This window comes from Aulostomus chinensis, chromosome 8, assembly GCF_037954235.1.
Source record: "Aulostomus chinensis isolate RoL2024-O1b breed Wild chromosome 8, RoL_Achi_v1.0, whole genome shotgun sequence".
NCBI classification, from domain to species: Eukaryota; Metazoa; Chordata; class Actinopteri; order Syngnathiformes; family Aulostomidae; genus Aulostomus; species Aulostomus chinensis.
The window spans coordinates 10,451,598-10,472,346 of record NC_141327.1 but is presented as its reverse complement, the minus strand read 5'-3'; the positions used below and the strand labels follow the sequence as shown (position 1 = coordinate 10,472,346).

At 41.7% G+C, this 20,749-nt stretch overlaps 2 protein-coding genes across 5 annotated transcripts in view; one reads left to right on the top strand and one right to left on the bottom strand.

The window, feature by feature from the left end:
* The window catches only part of pdcd11 (programmed cell death 11), a 105,702-nt gene extending 93,521 nt beyond the window's left edge, over window positions 1-12,181 (top strand). For 3 of the 4 annotated variants that reach the window (XM_086210832.1, XM_086210831.1, XM_086210830.1), the window contains exons 12-36: window positions 785-931; window positions 1,032-1,283; window positions 1,366-1,491; window positions 1,581-1,775; window positions 1,916-2,086; window positions 2,612-2,825; window positions 2,922-3,071; window positions 3,662-3,774; window positions 4,206-4,705; window positions 4,830-4,892; window positions 4,976-5,069; window positions 5,149-5,238; window positions 5,637-5,739; window positions 5,834-6,011; window positions 6,152-6,208; window positions 6,301-6,423; window positions 6,546-6,668; window positions 8,410-8,578; window positions 8,834-8,962; window positions 9,185-9,331; window positions 9,422-9,672; window positions 9,822-9,990; window positions 10,097-10,250; window positions 10,477-10,642; window positions 10,745-12,181. In XM_086210832.1, coding sequence (XP_086066958.1) covers window positions 785-931; window positions 1,032-1,283; window positions 1,366-1,491; window positions 1,581-1,775; window positions 1,916-2,086; window positions 2,612-2,825; window positions 2,922-3,071; window positions 3,662-3,774; window positions 4,206-4,705; window positions 4,830-4,892; window positions 4,976-5,069; window positions 5,149-5,238; window positions 5,637-5,739; window positions 5,834-6,011; window positions 6,152-6,208; window positions 6,301-6,423; window positions 6,546-6,668; window positions 8,410-8,578; window positions 8,834-8,962; window positions 9,185-9,331; window positions 9,422-9,672; window positions 9,822-9,990; window positions 10,097-10,250; window positions 10,477-10,642; window positions 10,745-10,916 — 4,056 coding nt within the window. In that variant the 3' untranslated portion in view covers window positions 10,917-12,181. The remainder of the gene's footprint in view (window positions 1-784; window positions 932-1,031; window positions 1,284-1,365; window positions 1,492-1,580; window positions 1,776-1,915; window positions 2,087-2,611; window positions 2,826-2,921; window positions 3,072-3,661; window positions 3,775-4,205; window positions 4,706-4,829; window positions 4,893-4,975; window positions 5,070-5,148; window positions 5,239-5,636; window positions 5,740-5,833; window positions 6,012-6,151; window positions 6,209-6,300; window positions 6,424-6,545; window positions 6,669-8,409; window positions 8,579-8,833; window positions 8,963-9,184; window positions 9,332-9,421; window positions 9,673-9,821; window positions 9,991-10,096; window positions 10,251-10,476; window positions 10,643-10,744) is intronic. The other variant, XM_086210833.1, reaches the window with a different exon arrangement.
* Window positions 11,262-20,630, bottom strand: LOC147257068 (RING finger protein 122). Its single transcript, XM_086210837.1, has 6 exons — window positions 19,499-20,630; window positions 17,543-17,696; window positions 15,548-15,590; window positions 15,121-15,162; window positions 12,809-12,891; window positions 11,262-12,113 (listed from the first exon to the last, which is right to left on the bottom strand). Exons 1-6 carry the CDS (start codon window positions 19,521-19,523, stop codon window positions 11,993-11,995), a joined length of 468 nt encoding a protein of 155 aa, XP_086066963.1. The 5' UTR covers window positions 19,524-20,630; the 3' UTR covers window positions 11,262-11,992.
* Between the last annotated feature and the right edge of the window lie 119 nt (window positions 20,631-20,749).

The window sequence follows — 20,749 nt, the reverse complement described above, 5'->3', positions numbered from 1 at the left end:
TTTCTACTGTATTATAAAGACACACAGTTTCTGACAATTATATTTAAAAAAAAAAATCAAAATCCATATGCAAAATAGAGGGTATACCTCCAAGTGATGTATTGGTCACAAACCAGGCGGTTCATAGAGCTGGAGCTTTTTGAATGACTGATGGGAGCCGGCTCTGTCTTCCAGCTCAGTTCATATTCTTTTAAATGGTGATGAATATACCACTGGATAATACTATGATCTCAGCTAGCGGGGGGGGGGGGGGGGGGGGGGGGTTGGTTGGTGTTGTAGCCCGGAGGTACTAATAAAAAGAAGTTTAGGTCACAGTTCAATATAGAGACGATTCCAAAACAGCCAAAAAAGATGAGCACGTTCGAAATTTATTTATGAAGGAATATGTGATGAGCTGGATCTCATTGCTGAGCTGAGCCAAATGGACCAGCTCACCAAAAAGGTGATGATACCCATCGCTAATGCCTCTGCCAAAACAGCATGATGCCATCAGATCCGAGTTCAGATTTATTCCAAAATTGCATTGATTGTGTCTTAACCTCAGTTCTCTCATTCTACTAAATTTCATCACAATCCTACCACAACTTTTGGGGTTATTCTGCACAGGTAATAATATATAATTGCATCCACGATATTTATTAGCGATCAATGCAAATATTTACCAGTAAATAAACACCAGGTTAAATCTTTACACAAAATCTTGAATTATTGTTGAATTCAACTTTTCCTTTATCATCCAGGTGTCTGTTAACATTTTTTTTTTAAATGCACCTCTTTCATACAGGGGACAGTCTCAGTGCTGTTGACTCATGGGATGGTGGTGACTTTGTCTGCCCACATTAAAGGGCTGGTACCTCGGACCCACCTGTCCGACATCATCTTGAAGAACCCAGAGAAGAAGTACGTAGAGGGCATGAAGGTCCAATGTCGGGTAAGTTCAGGCTACTAGAGACTCCAAGTCTTCAACTTTCAAATGTCATAAAGTCTGTTGTGTTGTAATCCTGTGTGTGTGTGTTTTTGCGTGTCCTCAGGTGCTGTCAGTAGACGCAGACAATAAGAAGCTCTATCTTACCAGGAAGAAAGCCCTCATGGAAAGCTCCTTGCCATTGTTCCTCAACTACGCAGATGCTCGTCCTGGACGTGTGTCCCACGGTTACGTTGTCTGTGTCAAAGACTTTGGCTGCATCGTTCGGTTCTACAACAACGTCAAGGGACTAGTGCCACTCAGTGAGCTCAGCTCGGAACAGATCATCAGCCCCCAGGATGTCTTCTATGTTGGTCAGGTGAGGAGAGCAAAAGGTTTTTGATGTTTCATGTTTTGCAGCCGTTATTGCTCTTTGTTTACCAATGTTGTTTATGGTCTAGGTGTTAAAGGCAAAGGTTCTTCAGAGTGACCCAGAAAAGGAAAAGATGTTGCTGTCATTTAAGGCTGCAATGGAGGGGAGCACTGAGCAACCACCGATGCCTCAATTTGACTGTGAGGTGGGGAAGGTAAGTTAAGACCTCAGAGGAAGTTTCCTTCCTCCTACTCAGTGTTTCAAGCTCTCACTGTCCAATTCTGCCCTGCTTATGTGATGTAGAAGCTGGAGGCCCGAGTGCTAAAAAAGTCAGTGAATGGTCTGGAGGTGGCCATCCTTCCTGATGAGGTCCGTGCCATACTACCCACCATGCACCTCTCTGATCACATGTCAAACTGCCCTCTGCTGTGGGAGGGCCTGCAGGAGGGAGACATCATCTCAAACCTCATCTGCGTCCTAAAGAACCGAAAGGACATTGTATCCTTTAAAAAAAAAAAAAATACTCCAACCATTACTGTCATTCACTCTTCTATATTGTTTCTTTTAAGGAAGAGAATTCATACAGCCAAACACAGGAGTATGTTGGGTGTTTTCCTCAACCTTTTCCAATTTTTAAGATTCTCACTAAGAAGCCAACAGTGAGGTGGTCACTAGAGGAAGGAGTGGGGGCCAAGGATTTCTCAGAGGTCACAATTGGAATGCAGCTGATTGGATGGATCAAGAATATCATGTCCTACGGTGTCTTTGTAGAGTTCCCGTACGGCCTCGTTGGTCTTGCTCCAAAGTCGGTGAGTGGGGTCATGCGTTTGGTAGATATCAGTTTGATTTGTTATAATTGGGTCTTTAGAAATCCTGATGGTTGGATTTTCAATATCAACAAAATAACAACACTGAGACATGTTGTATTGAGGCAATGTTGTAGTGCTCTATTGCACCACTAGAGGGCGTATTAAGATCCTGAGCTGAGAGAGATGGTGCCTAATAGGGACCACCTTGCAAGGCTTGTAAGAGGAAAACTTGTCCCCGTTGGGGGGTATTTATTTTTTTTAGTCCAACCCCACAAAAGAAAACTGTGTGCAGTATTCTCCTCAAGAAAGATGAGTCTTGGAAGGAAATGCCTCAAAGTAAAGGAATACACCCACAGATCAGTTCCTATACTTTTCCCGTAAAAACTCCCACAAATATCCTGGTTAAGTGTGATGAAGATGTATGATTACCCCCCCCCCCCAAACATTATTGTTCTCCTTAAAGATATTCAGCAAACAGTGTATGTACTTTCCTGCTGACACTCTCTCTCTCGCCCCACACCCAAGGCCTTGACCAACAGGTTCATCACTGACGCAACTGTCGCCTTCCAACTGGGCCAAACAGTGATTGCCAAGGTGACCAACCTTGATGAAGAGAAGAAGCGATTCCTGGTCACTCTGAAAATGTCTGAGGTCATAGCCCCCGAAGGGGGCGCCCAGACCAGACTCATTAACGGTCTGCAGGAGAGACGGGTTGTGAATGAAATGTTCGCTACGAGAGGTGTGTGTTGGTTTGTCCCTGGAATGAAAAACATGAAATATGATTTTTTTTTTTCCACGTGGTTTGGTGTTTGACCTGTCATCCATCTTTACTCAGACAACGTTGATCTTCGGCAGCAGCTGGCGGCTCTGACAGTTGGCCAGAAGCTGAAGCTGACAGTAGACACGGCTGAGGACAGTGGTGCTACTTTTAAGTCTGATGATTTGGTTGGTGCTACCATACTAGCCACGAAGCACCATGTTATGGGTCAGTATTTGAGCACAAATATCAGCAAATTCTTATAAAACTCTATGGTAATAATCAAGGGTCTCCAGATCTTAAGTTTTAGAATGTTTCCCTGTGCAACCAAGATGTTTTTTTGTTTTTTTTTCTCCGCTCACTCATATTTCCAAAGAGGCTTTTATGGCATAACTTTTATTTTGTTGCTATAAAAACTCATTTTCTTTCATGTCATAAAAAAAATAACCCAATGCAAGTTTGGAAAAACATTTTTGTTTGTCTCCAGGGGATTAAAATGACAAGCAATAAATAAAGATCGCATCAAAGAATAGTAATTAAGATTTGGTGAAATAAACAAAATGACAGCATATTTGCATTTTTTTTTAAGCTACTGTGAAAGTTTTTCTGTATTTTACTCTAAGTCTGTAGAAACGCGTAATACACTGTTGTTCTATATGCTCTCAAGCTAGATTTGATTTACAAGATTTAACACCCCTACATGTTGCACACCTTTTATCAATAGAGGCTGCATTGGGAAAAACTCTGAATTTCGTTTTCTTGTGTATACTTCGATTTTGTATGTGATGCCTGTTTTTTTAATTTTTTTATTTTTCCAGGCACTAACTTGACCTCAGGCCAAAAAGTTACTGCTGTTGTACTCTATGTTGACGTCCTGTTGACCTCTGTCCATGTGTCCGTCCTGCACAAGCTGCTTGGGAAAAAGAAATCTGTGAGTATTTAACATGTGCAGCTTTCATTTCAGGCATCATTTTCACACATTGAGGGTATGCATAGAGGTTTTTTCTAAATTAAAATTGTTAGGGAAAAAAATTAACCTTTTTTAGCGTGCCTGCCCATGTTTGCAGTGTGTGTGTGTGTGTGTGCGTGCGCGCCATTTTTTTAAAAATGGGCTTACTGATTTCCTGAAACAGGTAGGCACATAGCTCAGTGTTACCGATAAATGAGTAACTTGTAGTGGGCTACTGGCTTTTGAATAGTATTTATGACAGCAACACTGTGTGTATGTGATTAATTCAAACCAAAATGCTATGTTCATGATATTCATAGAGCATGTTGATTTATAGAATATTACCAGACTTGTGGCAGTGTGATTGATCTTATTTGCTGTGTATAAATGAAAGTATTCCTATTTTTTTACAGTTGACTGAAGAGACAAAGTACACAGCGACGTTGCAGCATGTCGACAAAGACTTTGCCGTCATCTCGCTGGATGACACGGCACAGCTGACTGTGATTCAGACCAGCAACCACCTGAATGAGACATTCCTTTCGGAGTCAGACAGGCTGAAGGCAGGGATGTGCCTCGCTGTTGAAGTGATTGAGTCCAGCTGTCAGGAACTGCAGGGGCTCCCCCTGGTGTCATGGCAACGCACTGCACCAAAACGTCAGCGCACAATGTCTGAAAAGCAGGCAAGCTTCAATGGGCATCTATTCGGTGAAATCCTGCAGGGAAAAGTGCGGACAGTGAAGCCCACCTGCATTCGGGTCACACTGGAGGATGGAGGCACAGGCAACATCCACGTGTCAGAGGTAATGGAGGCTGCAGATGTGTGTCCGGGGACCTTCCCCACGTCCTCAGTCAAAGTGGGCAGTATGATCACCGCCAAGGTCATTGGAGGACGAGAGGCCACCAGTCACAGGTAAATACTGCTTGTTTGTAAAGGCCATGCTTCTTGTTCCTGCTGTTGTGGTCAAAGTCCTGCTTTTATCAATTTGTTTTCAACAGTGTGTCACATTGACAATTTTAACTCTTCCTTTCTGTAGATTTTTGCCCTTCTCCCATCCCAAGTTTAAATACATGTTTCCTGAGCTCACGCTCATACCCAGGTAATAACACAGTAATTACATCAATATAAACACAGTGGGGAGATGGGTGTTGTATTTTGTTAAAAGTCCTCCTCTTTTCCCAGCAAACTGGACCAGAAAGATTTCAAATCAGTAACGGCTAAAGAAAAACTGAGCAGCTATAAGGTCGGGGAGGAAATTGTGTGCTTCGTATCAAAGGTAAGTCGTCCTGCCTCATGGGCCAGAAATGTCAGCGTCTGTGTTCCAGCCACTCAGTGTGTTTATATTGTGTCCCCAGTTTCACCCACAGAGGAAGTCTTTGGAGGTCACCTCTGATCTGTGTGTCACTGGGACAGTTGAACTACTTGCCATGATCACTGACCTTAAAGTAAGTGTAATCCTGCCCGCTCATCATGGGAAGGATGTGTGTTTTCAACATGAAGAAGTTGATAATGACTCAAGTGCCATGTTATTGCTATTACACAGTCTATTCAACATATATAAATTTCACCACTATTACATCGAGCCATAAAAATGTACAGAATACACAAAGGAGAGGACAGAAGGCTCAGATAGTGGAGGCAGTCACAGTGCGTAATTGCTGTCTGTGTAAAAGACAGAGCTGGAATGGTCCAAGGCCCTCTGGACAACGATGCTGCTGTTAAACATCCCTTTTAACAGACTATCTGTATTAACACACTGGCATTTGTGTCTGTTTCTGTGTAAACAAGCTAAGAAAAGGCTGTTGAAGGTGTCAAAATTGACTGACTGGTCTTGGATTTTTAGGACTTCAGCCATCCAGAGAAACTGTACAAACTCGGCCAAGCTGTCCGTGCCAGAGTGGTGGAAATAAACACCAAACCTCAGAGATTTGCGCTCTCACTCACAGGTAGGGAAGAACGTGGACTGTGATTTACAACTAAGAGACACCCCCCCCCCCCCAAAAAAAAAGATGATCGCTGTCTTTGCTTTCTGTTTCTCAGGTGTCCATAAACTAGACAAAGACAGCGTAAGTCTGGGGATGGTGACTAATATTCAGCCACATGTCGGTCTCCTGGTCAAGCTTCCCTTTGGTGGTTTGGGGTCAGTTGCTGTCACAGACCTGGCTGATGCTTACAAACCAAACCCTCTTGGTGCATACCGCAAGGATCAGCTGCTCAGGTCAGTTAACGCACCAAAAGCAAGACAAACACATCTTTTCATTGTGTAATTAGTACTGAATTGGATCTAACAAACAACTAAAGGAAGTGGATACAACAGAGCCGTTATAGCCACCAGTTATTAATCCTCTTGCACCACAGGTGTTACCTTCTGCACAATGAAAATGGCAAGTGGAAGTTGTCCTTACGCCCATCAAGGTATTAGAAAGGATTCGTATGTTTCTGTCACACAATTGCGGAACATTAAATCTTCTTGAGTTGTATAGTTGACTGTAAACCATTTCCTCCAGACTGAACCCAAAGGAGGCCAAGCCAGTGAAGGACGCAGAAATTTTATCCCTGAAGGAACTGAAAGCAGGCCAGTTGGTTAGAGGCTATGTCAAAAGTGTGGGAGAGCAAGGGATCTTCATCAGGTAAGGCAGTCTGTGATTCTGCTCTCTGCTCAAAGTAAAACTCAGAAGAGTGTGGGGATCCCACTGTGGAAATTTCATGTCACTCACAAACAAGTCCGTTTTTTTTGGTCTGCGTTCTCCAGGTTGTCAAACAGCATCATCGGCAGAGCTGAGCTCCAAAAGTCCACCAAGTACTTTATTAACAACCATAAAGTCCTCTGTGAGCAGCTGCCCCCCAACACTCTGCTCACCACCAAGATCCTCAGGTAAATCAGAGCTTAGATCACCTTACCAGCACCTGCTGAGATATGAAGCTAACCAGGAGTGATGTGCAGTTTCACGGCTAAAATGCATTTGGACATATGAGTGTAGAGTGTTTGCAATGAAAAAAACAAGATGATCATAAAAGAACATACCAGACACGGATACTCTTTAAAGTCTCAGTTTGGAAAAAAAAAAAATTGGCTTTTTTTTTTTTCTCAAAAATACTACAAATTCTATTACAAAAAGATTCCCAGGTTGATATCACGAAGTTCTCTATGGGGTTGTTATTGTAGCAAAATTAAATTGTAAATGTGTGTGGAGATGAGTATGCTTTAATCTCAATCTGTGTGTGCATATTAGTTAAAGAATCACTAAATGTGTACTGAGATTTGTGAATGTGTCCAGGATTCTGATGTAATTGCAAACTGTGTGTGTGTGTGTGTGTGTGTGTGTGTGTGTGTGTGTGTGTGTGTGTGTTAGTTACCCCTTTCACACTGAAACGTGCGTGTCAAAGCGGATTATTGTACCCGCAGTGGCTCGGCATTAGGGCGCATTCAAGCTTCCAGCAGATGCGGGTCTGAGTTCCCGCTGTGAGGACTGCGTGACTGTGTTTTTCTCTCTCATACGTTATCGCACTGACAACGTCATCATTACATATAAAAGTGCGCCGGAACACTGATAGGTAAACAAACGACAGCATGACAAAATGCCGGTGATGTTCCCATAAATCACCCTGTCCCGTACAGTTCCAGAAATCTGCCGCCAGATCTCCTCTTCAGAGGATGATGAGCAGCTCGCGGACTTCACAATCTTGCCAGTGTGCTGCCACGATCAATAAAAAAGATGTGCAAGATCATTATACAAGTTTTTTATGAACACGGTCGCGCTTGCGCCGTTCATGTTAGGGTTCCTTGATTGGTGGGAGTTCCCAAGCATGACATAGATTAATTCACGTAAGTTCATACACATGTAAATTGTTTGAAAAAAGGAGTGAAATAGAGTCTCAGGGACATCAACAGGAAGACTGATCTTATGGCAGAGGCCAAGACTTTACTGAGAGATGAGTGAGCAGCTCTCACAGTGCAGCTGAGTCCATTTTTTTTTCTTTTTTCCCCCGGAGCTTCCACAATGTCAGCCTGACAGGTGGCACAGTGACAAAATCAGAATGCGGCAGCAAGGTCGCGGGAAACCTGAGACAATGTGGGTTGCCTTTTTCATACTGCAGGCAAGCCGCTAAACACCCGGGTAGCTTGGTGGAGGGTTGGTGGACGCGGGTCGATATGCAGAGTTGACCCTTTCAGAGTCCCCAAACACCTGCGTTCATCCGTGTTTTTGGTGCAGTGTGCAAGGGGCTTGTGTGTGTGTGTGTGTGTGTGTGTGTGTGTTTTCAGATCGTCTTTAGAAAATAAATCTGTTCAGATGTGCCAGTGTGAAAATTGATCTGTAAATGTAAAGACACATTTGTTATTGAATTACAATCACAATTATGGTACAATTCTCGTCACACAGTTGAGAGATAATTTTGCTACAATATTAGCCAATAACTGGTGTAATTTAAAGATTGTCTTTCTGAACATGGTTCTATTTGCCATTATCAATACCAGATGACTCCATCAGTTTCTTATGACGCCACGAGCCTCAAAATTCAGTATCAGACTTGATGTACATAATGAAAGATGAAAAGAAAAATGCAAACATTTTGCATATCTGATGTGTAAGATTCTGTCAATTCTTGTGCTTCAGTATTGACAGAGAAAAGGAGTTGGTCAACCTTTCCCTGCTCCCTGTGGACACTGGGAAGCCAGACATCCTTCCAGATTCTCTCAGTCTGCCGCTGCGTCTGGTCGGAGAGGAGAAAAAGAAGCATGACACTGAAAAGAAAAAGAAACGGGCATTGTTTGATAGCAGAGAGGTAATATTCCTGAGTTTCCTTCTCACATAAAACTTGCTTGCTTCCAACTGTCTTGTCTTCTATTAAATAGCAAATAGAAGACAACCACCTCCCCCTGACTTGCTCATTTATTATTAATTCATCCTCCTTTGGTCGTACGCTGTATTGATCTCACACTGCAGCTTTAACTACAAGCACCTGGTCACTGGAGCTCTTACATGTATGTTTTTTGACATATTTAGCTCTCGACGGTCATCTTTGTTGTTTACTTGGTAGGAACAAACTGAGTCAGAGGTTCCGAAGAAGAAGAAGAAGAAAACAAAGGTTGAGGAAAATGATAGTGGAGTGGAGGTGTACTTCAGAGAAGAGGAAGATGAAGAAGAACCCAAAGCTGTTGCTGTGAAAGTGAGCTAATTCACTGCTGCTCTGTTAATTTTTCCCATAAATCGTTTAAAATTCAGTGTAGTAATATCATTCTTAGCATCTGGAACAATACAAATTTCCCCTTCTCTCTCTCTCTCTCTCGCTCTCTCGCTCTCTCTCTCTCTCTCTCTCTCTGTCTGTCTGTCTCTGTCTCTGTCTCTGTCTCTCTCTGTCTGTCTGTCTGTCTGTCTGTCTGTCTGTCAGCAGGTGACGCCCAGTTCATCAGGTCCCTCAAGACTACAGGTAGCAACAGGTTTCTCCTGGGACGAAGGGCTGAGCTCTCTCAAGCCTGCCTCTGCAGCTAAGGATGCAGACTGCAGTGATGGAGAGGATCAAGAGGACAGCAACAAGGTGAGGCAAAGTGGTGCATGTGTATTTTCCTGTTATTGGTTCAAACCAATTTCAGCCATCTTGTCTCACCACTCATTTTCCCTTCTGAAGCTCCAGAAGAAGTCTCGACGTGAGCTGGAGCAGGAGAAGAAGGCAGCAGAGAAAGCCCTGGTGCAGCGGGAGATAAAGCTGATGGACCCTAGTCTGAGGCCCCAGGATGCTGCAGCGTTTGAGCGTCTGCTCCTGGCCTCTCCCAACAGCTCGCTGCTCTGGCTCCAGTACATGGCTCACCATCTACAGGCTACCCAGATCGAGCAGGCACGTGCTGTGGCTGAGAGGGCTCTTAAAACCATCTCCTTCAGGTGAAGGTTTATTTATCAGGCAATTTATTAAGGTTGTACATTTCTATTTAAGGGATACAGCTAAAAGGTGACACATGCAGACAGAATGAAGAAAAATTGTAACACTAGCTGACTACTTAGTTTGTAAAATTGTGCTTGCACTGGTCCAGAGAGGAGCAGGAGAAGCTGAACGTGTGGGTGGCGCTGCTGAACCTGGAGAACATGTACGGCACTGAGGAGAGCCTCAAGAAAGTGTTTGAGCGGGCACTGCAGTTCTGTGAGCCCATGCCAGTGTACCAGCAGCTGGCTGACATCTACGCCAAGTCTGACAAGACCAAGGTATCGCCCACTAAGGTTTAAACACCCCTGACGCTGAGGTTGTCATGTTGTTTCTGCAGCCACTGATTTTCTGTGTGTTGTCTGCTCTGTGTTGTGTTTGGATCAGGAGGCAGAGAGTCTGTATAAGTTAATGGTGAAGCGTTTCCGTCAGAATAAGGCCGTGTGGCTGAGCTACAGTAACTTCTTGCTGCAGCAGGGGCAGAGCGATGCTGCCAATGCTCTCCTGCAGAGGGCATTAAAGAGTCTTCCCTCCAAAGAAAGTAAGCTGGCCTGTTTATACTCCGAAGATGGAATAGTACACTTTGTGTCCTGATGTCAAATGGGGAACGTTTAATACAAGTTTTTAGAAAATCGAGAATTTGCAAGTGTTTTGAGATGCAATACCATATTGATTAGTGAGAAGATTTCTCAGATATTAACACTGTTGAGATTCTGTTTATCAAGATAAATCCCACTGAAGGTTTTTAACCATTTCTGTTGTCTCAGGTGTCGACGTGATCGCCAAGTTTGCCCAGCTCGAGTTCCGTTACGGTGATGCAGAGAAAGGTCGCACCATGTTTGACAAAATCCTGACCAGCTACCCCAAACGTACTGACCTGTGGTCCGTCTACATCGACCTCTTGATCAAACATGGATCACAGAAGGACATTAGGTGAGGACAAGCTTATTCTTTGTACTTTTTTTTTTTTGTACATACTTTCTCAAAATAACATGGTTACGGTGTATACAGTGTATTCATGAAGTCTTTCTACAGGGCGCTCTTTGACCGTGTGATCCACCTGAGTGTGTCAGTGAAGAAGATCAAGTTCTTCTTCAAGCGCTATCTGGAGTACGAGAAGAAGCACGGCACATCACAGAGTGTCCAGGCTGTCAAAGAGAAGGCCGTGGAGTTTGTAGAAGCTAAAGGGACTGAGGCCTCAAACTAAGGACCCAATACACCATCATCGTGCATGTGTCTGCTATGTTTATTGCTACGGTAACACAACATTTTCATGATCATGTACCGAGACCTTTAAACCTGAACATTTGAGTTTGATGCTCTAATATATCAGAGTAAAAACAACCTTTGTAAAACACCTGTATTTATCTATAATGTTGCTAGTATTTTAAATTTCATGAACTTACATTTTAATCCATTTTTGTATTTGAATGAATGTGCTCTGGGAAAAGAGTAATGACTTGTTAGACAACTGCTGTCGTGTTTGGATTTATAAAATGTTCCCTCACACATTTCCAAAGTTTCCTGCTCAATAAATCCACCACTATTACAATACATTACGTGACATTTTATTTAAAAGCAACAATACAAAATAACAATGTATAGGGACACGTTTACATACAATACATACAGGCAAGACTATTTTTCTATCAGTCTCTTTTAAAAGGAAAGGTCCTGGGACACAATCTGTAACAATGTTGTCTACTTAAGTCTTCATGGTTGTAATCCCGCTGGTCTCATCCAGAGGTGGTGGCTGGCTACCTCTAGTGTTTCACCTACATTGGCAGTATTGACTGTAAGATGCATGTGTGGCGCAGGGCTATACGTGACTGACATGGTTTGTGCTGGCTGTATTGGTAACACCCCTGAGATAGTAGAGGTATCCATACTGGTTCTGATGTCCTGCTGAAAGCCTGCGGTGTTGTTTGTCTCTGGCAGTGCTGCTCTAGTCCTCCAATGACGGTGGCAATGAAATCCTGCTCGCTAAGGTGGCTCCTTTTTCCTGTCATTTTTCTTTTTTTTTTGTGAACAGTGCAATATGGAAGTCGAGCTAGTAGCATTTTTATGAGAAGATCATCCACCCTTTCTGTTCTGTCCACATAATTTTGTCTCTTTCAACACTCAGTTCCCACCCAGGCATATTGCTCAAAGGTCAGCAGCAACACAGCCACTTGGGATCATTATCGGCATTTCCTGTGAGATGTCTTAAACATGATCATCATCCCTAGTGTAGTTAATGTGTGTGTTTCTTGTAAGAGATTTTCCTCTTCCCTCCCAGCTCCCTCACACTTCCTCAGGGTCCATGGGGCCCTCGGCACCCTGCGGGGCATCTGAGTGGAGCCGCAGGATGGGTTTGTTGCACATGGGGCACACACTGCGGATCTCCAGCCACTTGAGCAGGCACCTGACAGGACAACAACCAGAGCAGTTACATCATGAAATATTCATTCAGCTGTTTTACTCATCATTTTTAGTTTCTTTGTTTTCCTCTGATGCTCTTAAAATTAAACCCAGGCTCTTAAAAACACCTTGATTTGTGTTCTGGTGCATTATCTTCCGATAAAAAGGAATGTATCTGTATGTTTATGGTTGTATAATTGGTTAATTAAATTGCAATCTCAACATTCTTTAATTTCAAATGTAGAACATCGTTGTGCACCTTCCAAAAAATTTATTTTCTCAGCTGGCAGCATCACAGGCATAAGTTTATCCTCTTTTGGTTGTTGTTTTTTTTTATCCTGCTGATTCAAATATTGTTAGGCATGATGGCTTTGCACCACCGTCTTGTTGAGAATTACATGCTGTACTGATACTACTTTCATGTCCATAAACTAGCATGTAGCTACAACCAGCAGCTGTTTAACTTAGCATAATGACTTGAAACACACTGGGTGAATATTTTGCTTGGCTCTCAGAGCTTAAGGTAAGAAAATTTACATACAACTGCAATTCTAAAACGTATGTTTTTATATAAAATTAATATATTTTGTGATTTTTATAGGGTTTTCTTTTAATGTTAGGGATGTCAATTAGGTAGCATTAGCTTTATATTGACTGAACAAAAAGAGAGCAGGGAAATAATGGCATAAAAACACTCACTTCTTGTGAAATGCATGTGAGCATGGGCACACTCCCAGTTCATCTCTGGTCCTGAATTCTTCCAGACACACCGCACAGGTTTGCTAGCAGAACAAAAATACTAAGGTTAATCTTATTTGCCTTCATATTGTGATCAACAACAGCCTGCATCTTTTGAAAGACAAAAACAACAGAAAAAAAAGATTTAATTACAGTTAATAAGTCCTCTTAAAAATCGTAGTATGTAACTTTTACATATAAATTTGCATCCCATGCTTACATTATCTGTGTAGTAACATTGCTTGCCTAAGCCAATGAAATGTTATCTGGGGTGGATGATCCAGGTAAAAGGAAAAACTCAGCATTGCCACTGATTGCATTCAACTACAAACTGCGACTAACTGCAAGGGCAAATGAAAAAAATGATATTGCATTTCCTTGGTTAAGAACTGCTAAAAGAAAAGGCTCTTGGATAGGTTGGCATTTGCAAAATTTGAAGCAGCCACTGTCACATTTACTCTTGCCGTATAATAGACTTGTGTTTTCTAACTGCGGAACACAGGTCAGGGAGTTACCAAGTGAGGCAGTAAACAAGCTAGTTGGTGAGCTAGCAGTTTTACAAAAGTGTTGTGTGGAAAAAACCTAACTCTTATTTCATTTTGATTACAAAACAATAACTGAAGAAACACCACCAACTCAGCACCAGAGATGGCAAAAGTACCCAGATTCCTTACTTGAGTAGAAGTAAAATACCTATGTAAAAATATGACTTGAGTAATCGTAAAAAGTACTGATCCAAATATTTACTCAAGTAAAAGTAAAAAGTACTGATCCAAATATCTACTCAAGTAAAAGTAAAAAAGTACAGGCTCTGAAATGTACTCAGAAGTACTTTTAAAAGTAAAAAGTATTTCTATTGCACGATTCACTTGCTGCAAAACTATTAAACACGGGATAATTTACATCGAATCTACTTTGGCAAAGTTATTGTTTGACTACCTGCCTAGTATCCTCATGTACTTCACTATATAGTCCTTTAGGCATTTAGGCATTTGTATTTTACACTTAAGGTTAACACATAACACTTCTGAACATTGAATTTTGGACCAGGATTAGCTTCTAAACTATGATGTCACAAATCATGCTCAAAGACCCAATGTGCACGCATGCACACACACTCAGACAGACAGCCATTTCTCCTGCATCTTTCAAACCCAAAACGGTTCACGCGCATTTATCTTGGCGCCAAAATTATATTTTAAATCACACACATATATATATATATATTGTATGTATGTATATATACCGGTATATATGTGTATATATATACTGTATGTATGTATATGTATACCGGTATATATGTATATATATATACTGTATTTATGTATATGTGTGTGTAAAGTAACAAATTGGAAATTGGAAAATGTAAGGAGTAGAAAGTACCGATATTTATGTTGAAAATGTAACTCAGTAAAAGTAAAAAGTCGTCAGAGAAATAAACACTTATAAAAGTACAAAGTACCTGAAAAAATGTACTTAAGTATAGTAACGGAGTATTTGTACTTTGTTACTTGCCATCTCTGCTCAGCACCTCCAAACATCTAGGTTACTCTGATAAAGACCTACACTCTCTTTGATGTTGCAAGACCTCTCAACTCAAAAAGGGGGTTACTAATGTCACACACTACACTGTAGCTTCAAGTTGTTGTTGACTGAGTCTTAGTTGCTAAAGACGGAGAGAACAAATATTTTGAGGCCATTTTTCCCATAAATTCATTCAAGCCTTTCGACAAATTGATCAAAGTACAGGAAGAAGTCAACTCTTGTGGCCACAAATGAAACTGATTATTGGAAAAAGGTAGGTTTTATCAAAATATTTTCTTTCTCTCCGTGGCCACTCTGAGCTCAGCAGTTGTCAACAAGAACATTTCAATCTATTCTTGTACAAAAAGATTGGGATTGAATATGTAATTGGAAACTCAAATGACCTTTAGTCACCACTCCGCCTTTGGAAAATTGAAGGAACATAAAAAGGCTGTCCTGAAAAAAAAAAAATCACAGGAGGCAGAGAAGAGATCGTCTCATAATGCATTTTGAATGAGTGCAGTTATTCCTGGAGCGGATACAGACAAGCAGGCACTCTTCTTCTAAATGGCTGCATTTGAGATATTTTCAGGATGTGTCCAACGTGAGTGTGTGCAGCATGTTAATCACATCCAAGAACTTAACTAGCCCAATGTTCCTCATCCCAACCCTTGCAGGTTATTGCAGCTGCAGATTCTAATGTTTCGCACTAGTGACGTGTTAAATCTTTTGCAGGAAGAGTCACTTACCCCGAGAAGGCTTAGTTTTTTGCTTGCTCCTTTCAGCACCACCTATGGATGAAATAAGAGAGCAGAGAATGATTTGTCAGCTTTATTGTGACGCAAACACTTTGGATGTGTACAGTAAGTGCGCTGTTTTGAAGCATCTCGTTTAACCTTCCTCGAGGTGAAATACTTTGTCCCCAACTGTCACCGCACCAAACACTCTGCTACCTGCTCGCCATATTCAGACTCTCACACCACACTGCAGATGAACTGACGCTCTGGATTTGGTGCGTAGGTAATGACACAAGGAAGAAGCCAAGGTCATTCCCAACGGCTGGTGTTAGCTTTCACAGTGGATGAAAAGAGTGTGAAATGCTGTGGTAGTATTTATAACCTGCCTCAGAAGTTGGTGCTACATGTACAGCAGCAGTGAGATACTGCAGTGACATACCTCATTATAGCTGAACTGCTCCCTCGTTCCTTGTTGTTTCAACCTGAGAAAAACACACAGATAACATATGTACAAGTGAAATGCAGGTCAGGCATGTTATTAATTCATACACTCTCACGAAGGAACGAATGTAGTCCTCTATCCTGGTACATCATTTTTATCACAATATTGACATCATGTTAATAACATTTCTAGAGACCTTATTGAGAAACTGGATAAAATAACCGGTTGTCTTTTTACATTAATTCAGACAATCAAAATTCACTCATCCATTATCAGCCATGTAGAAGTCCAATATTACCAGTGCTGTTGATTGATTTGGAATAGCATTTAGCAGAGCATAAACATTGTGCTAAAATCCCACATGTAAATCATCTTGCATGAAATCATGTCACTAACGTAGATGCGAAAACTTGTTTGATTACTCATTAAGGTTATGAACGTGTTTGAGGACAAACCAATTATTAATCATTTTTTAAATGTATTTATTTGCTATTTGAGGTAGTTGAACAAGCTGTAAAAAAACAACAACTGACATTTCTATGTGTATCAGAATTAGTGATTTAAGGCAAATAAGGATGTTACTTTTTATAATGTTTTATTTTCCCCCCCGGCACACATGGGGAATAAGGTTTTTGGGTTTTTTTAAAGGGAGATAAACAACAAAAGAAACCAATAACATTGGCCAAGAATTTCACAGTTGGAGCATTCTGATTAGGCTTAATCAGAATGTTTTGTTGCCAAGTTTGTGTGTTGATCTGCTCCGTAGGCTCTTACAGTTTAATCAGACATAATAATCAGACAACAGCCAGCGTTTTAAATTTTCTATATTTTTCACAGATGAGAGGAAATGTTAACTCTGGCCACTGTAAAGGCTAGGGTTGATCAATGTTGGATTTTTACCAAAATGCCGATATTTGATCAATACATGTTTGCCGATAATATTTACTGATGTATTTGCTGATATTCACATTGTGTATGTGCTGAAAAACACGTTAACATAGAGAATTTGAAAAACCCAAGTATTTCTTTGTTTCTAACCATTAAGAAAAGTGCTTCAACCATTTATTACTCTTGTTTTTTTTCTCATTTTAGAGAACAGATGATGAGAAAGAAGAAGAAACTTGAGAACAAATGAGCTGACGTAATTATCGGCTACCGGACAAATACACATGTATTTAAAAATGATCAATATTAACCAATACTGATTACAATGTCATGCGTCCCTAATTTCATCAGATACATGATAACACCTGCCTAAAATAGTGAAGAGTTATTCGACATTTGCCCCTTGATTTATGGATGAAGCCTACTGCATGATTGCGTTGTGATGGTTTGTCATTTTGAAACAGTTGGTTGCCAGAAAAGGAAAAAAAAAAAGTTTTACTGCCATTTTACCATAAAGAGCTGCTTGAAAAAGGTGCTGGTGAAAACGGTGAGGCAAAAAAAACAAAAAGATATTTGGGTTGTAAAACCAAAACAGTGAGCTGAAAGGAATTAGAAGCGCTGTTGAATTGTGGGCATTGACATCTGTCACGTACACGCAGTCATCTGATCCATTATTTGCGTCATTATTTCCATAAAAGTATTGATGAGAGCAGGTAAAATGAATAAAGCCATAGGGGATATTTTGTAGTTATAGGTAAATCTGTGTTTTCATGCTATGTACAGAACTGTAATGGTCTCTTTGTTAATTTTGTTTCAGCTGCTTGAGCGAGATATATACTTTTTGCAGTTTATTGCGGTATATGATGTGTCCTCATGAAGCTTAGGAGGTGATGTGTGCTGTCAGGTAGACGTGGCAGCTCTTCAAGGCAACAACCCATAAATCTACACGATGATTTGTGTTACCATCCCTTTTTATATCAGGCAAGTTTTAATTTGACCCACTGTGGTGTACCACGTTTCCAGTACTGTCTAATTGGATGGTTTCATATCTGCACTTCCTCCCCAGTGTCACACAGCCAGACAGCACATTGTCCTCCCTCATCTCACCTGAAAAGGTAGCAGCAGAAGATGAGGCTGAGCATGAAGACGAAGAGGCCGATGCCCAGCACAATGACATACACATTGAGCGGGAGGTGATACATGTCAGACGTCATGCTGCAGAACTGTTCAGAGCGCTGAGAAGTCAAACCACACAGGCATCCTGCCAGGAAGAGAGCACACACTTGAAATCATCACCCGAATACACCTGCAGTAGCCAACGAGTGCACCTGGTTACCTCTGGTACATTTAATCTAACTTCTAAGATATCGTCCATTCTACATCATTCGACTGCCTGTGTCTGTTTAAAATCGATTCTCCTCCTCAAAATCAGAACTAATCGAAAAAGACAAAGAATTTACAGTCTTGCTACATTGTTTACATTCCCATGGTAATCAGTTATCTGGAAAGCTGCCCTCAAGAGCCACAAGAACAACAGTTGTTACCATTGTGTCTAAACTATGATTGAACAGGCAATTGTTATGAATTCAGAGAGTGAAAAACATTTGCAATTGTTGAGTAAAAGTCATTCCTATGAACTCTGTGTCAACCGTAAGGCAAGAAGATATCCAGGCAAGAACCTTTAAACAAAAGCTGATGATTACAGGCTCATCATCTTCACAGAAAAAGTTTTATCTAAAGTTTGTATCCAATAATTTGGTAACACTGTACAATAAGGATACATCAATAAAGATTACTTAATGGTTATTTATATATGTAAGCGTGATGAAAAAAACACTTCTGAAGCATAATTATCCTTACAATGATGCACTTTGCAACAAATATTGAAAAGTGGGAAACATATATCCCTTATGTAAGATCCATCCCAATCCTCTAACCCACCAAAGCCCACCCCAGCCTCTCCCAGATTTTCCATCCATCTTTGCTGTAAGCCATAAAGTTAACATGAACTCCATTACTAAATTATTACTAGACTTTTAACTACAAGGTAATAAGAATGACTTACCTTTAACTAAGCATTGATTAACCATTGCTAACATACCTATATTGCAAAGTGTTACCAGTACTCGTTGACACGTATGTTGTGATGTCTGGTGTTTGGAGGCGGGTGTGTCCAGGGAGCTGTGACGGGTGCTGTAGTGGCAACTACTCAGGTTCTTGTTGGGCTGTACATTAATTGGCTAAGAACAAGACAAACATGGAGGACTGACAGCACTTCCACCGCACGACCATCTGTTCCGCAGACTCCACAGAGGTGCCTAGTACTGTTTGTGTGTGTGTGTGTGTGTGTGCGTGCGCGCACGTGCGTGTGTGTATGTGTGTGTGTGTGTGTGTGTGTGTGTGTGTGTGTGTGTGTCAGCATGGGAGTGTGCACTATACGTCAGCATGTTATTTGTAAGACAGAAATGTGTGTGTTGCAGGTGGCAGGGGGAGGGGTTTATTAAATAGAATGAACTCTGGGGACAAGAGGACCATTTGGTGAAACAAAAGCAGAGGAAGCCCCACTTCCACACACCACATGTGTTCCTATTAATTTGTGGCGAGGAGGTTCTTTGCCAGCTTCTAAGAGTCCATGTGTCTGTCTTTAGAGTGAATGAATGGGTACAGCTTGCACAGTGTGGGAGGTATGGACTAAATAATTTGGCATAGTAGGGGATAGGGGGATTTAAAAGAAGGAGGGGTGGGTTAGGAAATTTAGGGTGAGGTATTGTAATGAACCAGGCACTGATACAACAGAAACACAACCATCATACAAAGTATGGCAGAGGAATGAAACACCTTAGTTGTCATAGCTGCATCACTCAAACAAACATGACCTTGAATGCAGCTTAAGTGTTCCACCACCAGAATCAAACCACACTTAGCCCTTCAGTCTCTGTGAGTTGCTGTTACAGAGGCACATCCATTATATCAAGCCCATTAGCGACTAATATTAAGAGATACAATTAAGTACATTTGCTGACACCCCTGTGTATTTGACAGATGGTAGAAAAATCCACTCACCGTTACACCATTGGAATAGTTGCATGAAATTTGACTCTCGGGGCAGCAGCAGTAAATTCAGGCCCTGTAAGGCGAAGGCTGAACCTGGTTGGTAGCCAAACTCGTGGGCCGCAGCTCTTGACACTGATTCTGTTTGGAGCCTGGAATCAGTCACCCTGCGCCGAGTTAGCTCCTTCAAAAACAAACCTCAAGTTTCCTTAGATTTGTCCAGATTCCATAAATCCTTGAAAGGTACAGTTTTGTTGGCTCAGCAGTCTGTGCAGCCCACCATCCCCAAATCTGGATTAACCACACCGTGTTAAGATTGAGATGTTTGAATCAGGAATGAACACTTCATGTGTTCCTGGATCCCAGTGAGAATGATGTCATCAGAGAAGAAGAGACAAAGAAATCTTGTTGGGTGGATGATTGTTTGCCAGTTGTCTTGCACCATGTGTTATTCAGGAGTTGTTTTTGTCCAAAGCTGAATCTCACGCAGTCTCAATGTCATAAACAACACAGGCTTGTTTATAACAGGAAATACTCACATTTGACTTTGTGTCTGCAGTATCATCCCCTCATCAATGACATCCACCCTTCAAAATGACAGTCCTTCCTCAATGAAGGTAATTATCTGGCATTAGTCTGTGCTTTGTCTTCCTCCCAAAGCTGCTTTTTAACAGAGGATTTTCACAAGTCTCATCCCCCTCTCCTGTCCTCTGTTGTCTCCTCCTCCAATCTCTTGCAGGGGGTATTCCTCCTCTGTATAGGAGCCAGTGATGTGCTTCCCTCAAAGCAAAAACAAAGTGAGAACAGCTCCATGCGATCAACAACAGTCCTCAAGCTGGGTCTGGTATTTTGCTGGTGTTTGTTTGTCAGTCAGTGCATGTGTGTAGGAGGGGGGGGGGGGGGGGGTCCTTCTCCTTCTAACCATCTGCTCCTTCAACTGAGAAAAAAAAAAATCAGAGACAAAGGTAGTGGTGTGTGAGCAAGAGTGTTGTGTTCAGTCTCTCCCACATCCAGCTGGCTCTGTCATGGCAGGCTTCCCCTCTTCCTTCTTCAATCCGTAATGGTGCTCGGAGTGAGCCTGCAATTTGCCGTTCCCTTCCTCCCCTTGCTCTGCTCTGCTCTGCCTTGGGTTTGTAAACAGATCTCAGCTCATGTGACCAGCCGTTTTGCCTCGCAACTCTCCTCTCCCTCAGCCCTCCCTCGCTGACTCTGTCCTCCAATCTGTAGGCAGAAGGAAGGCAGAATGAGCCAGACACCAACGAA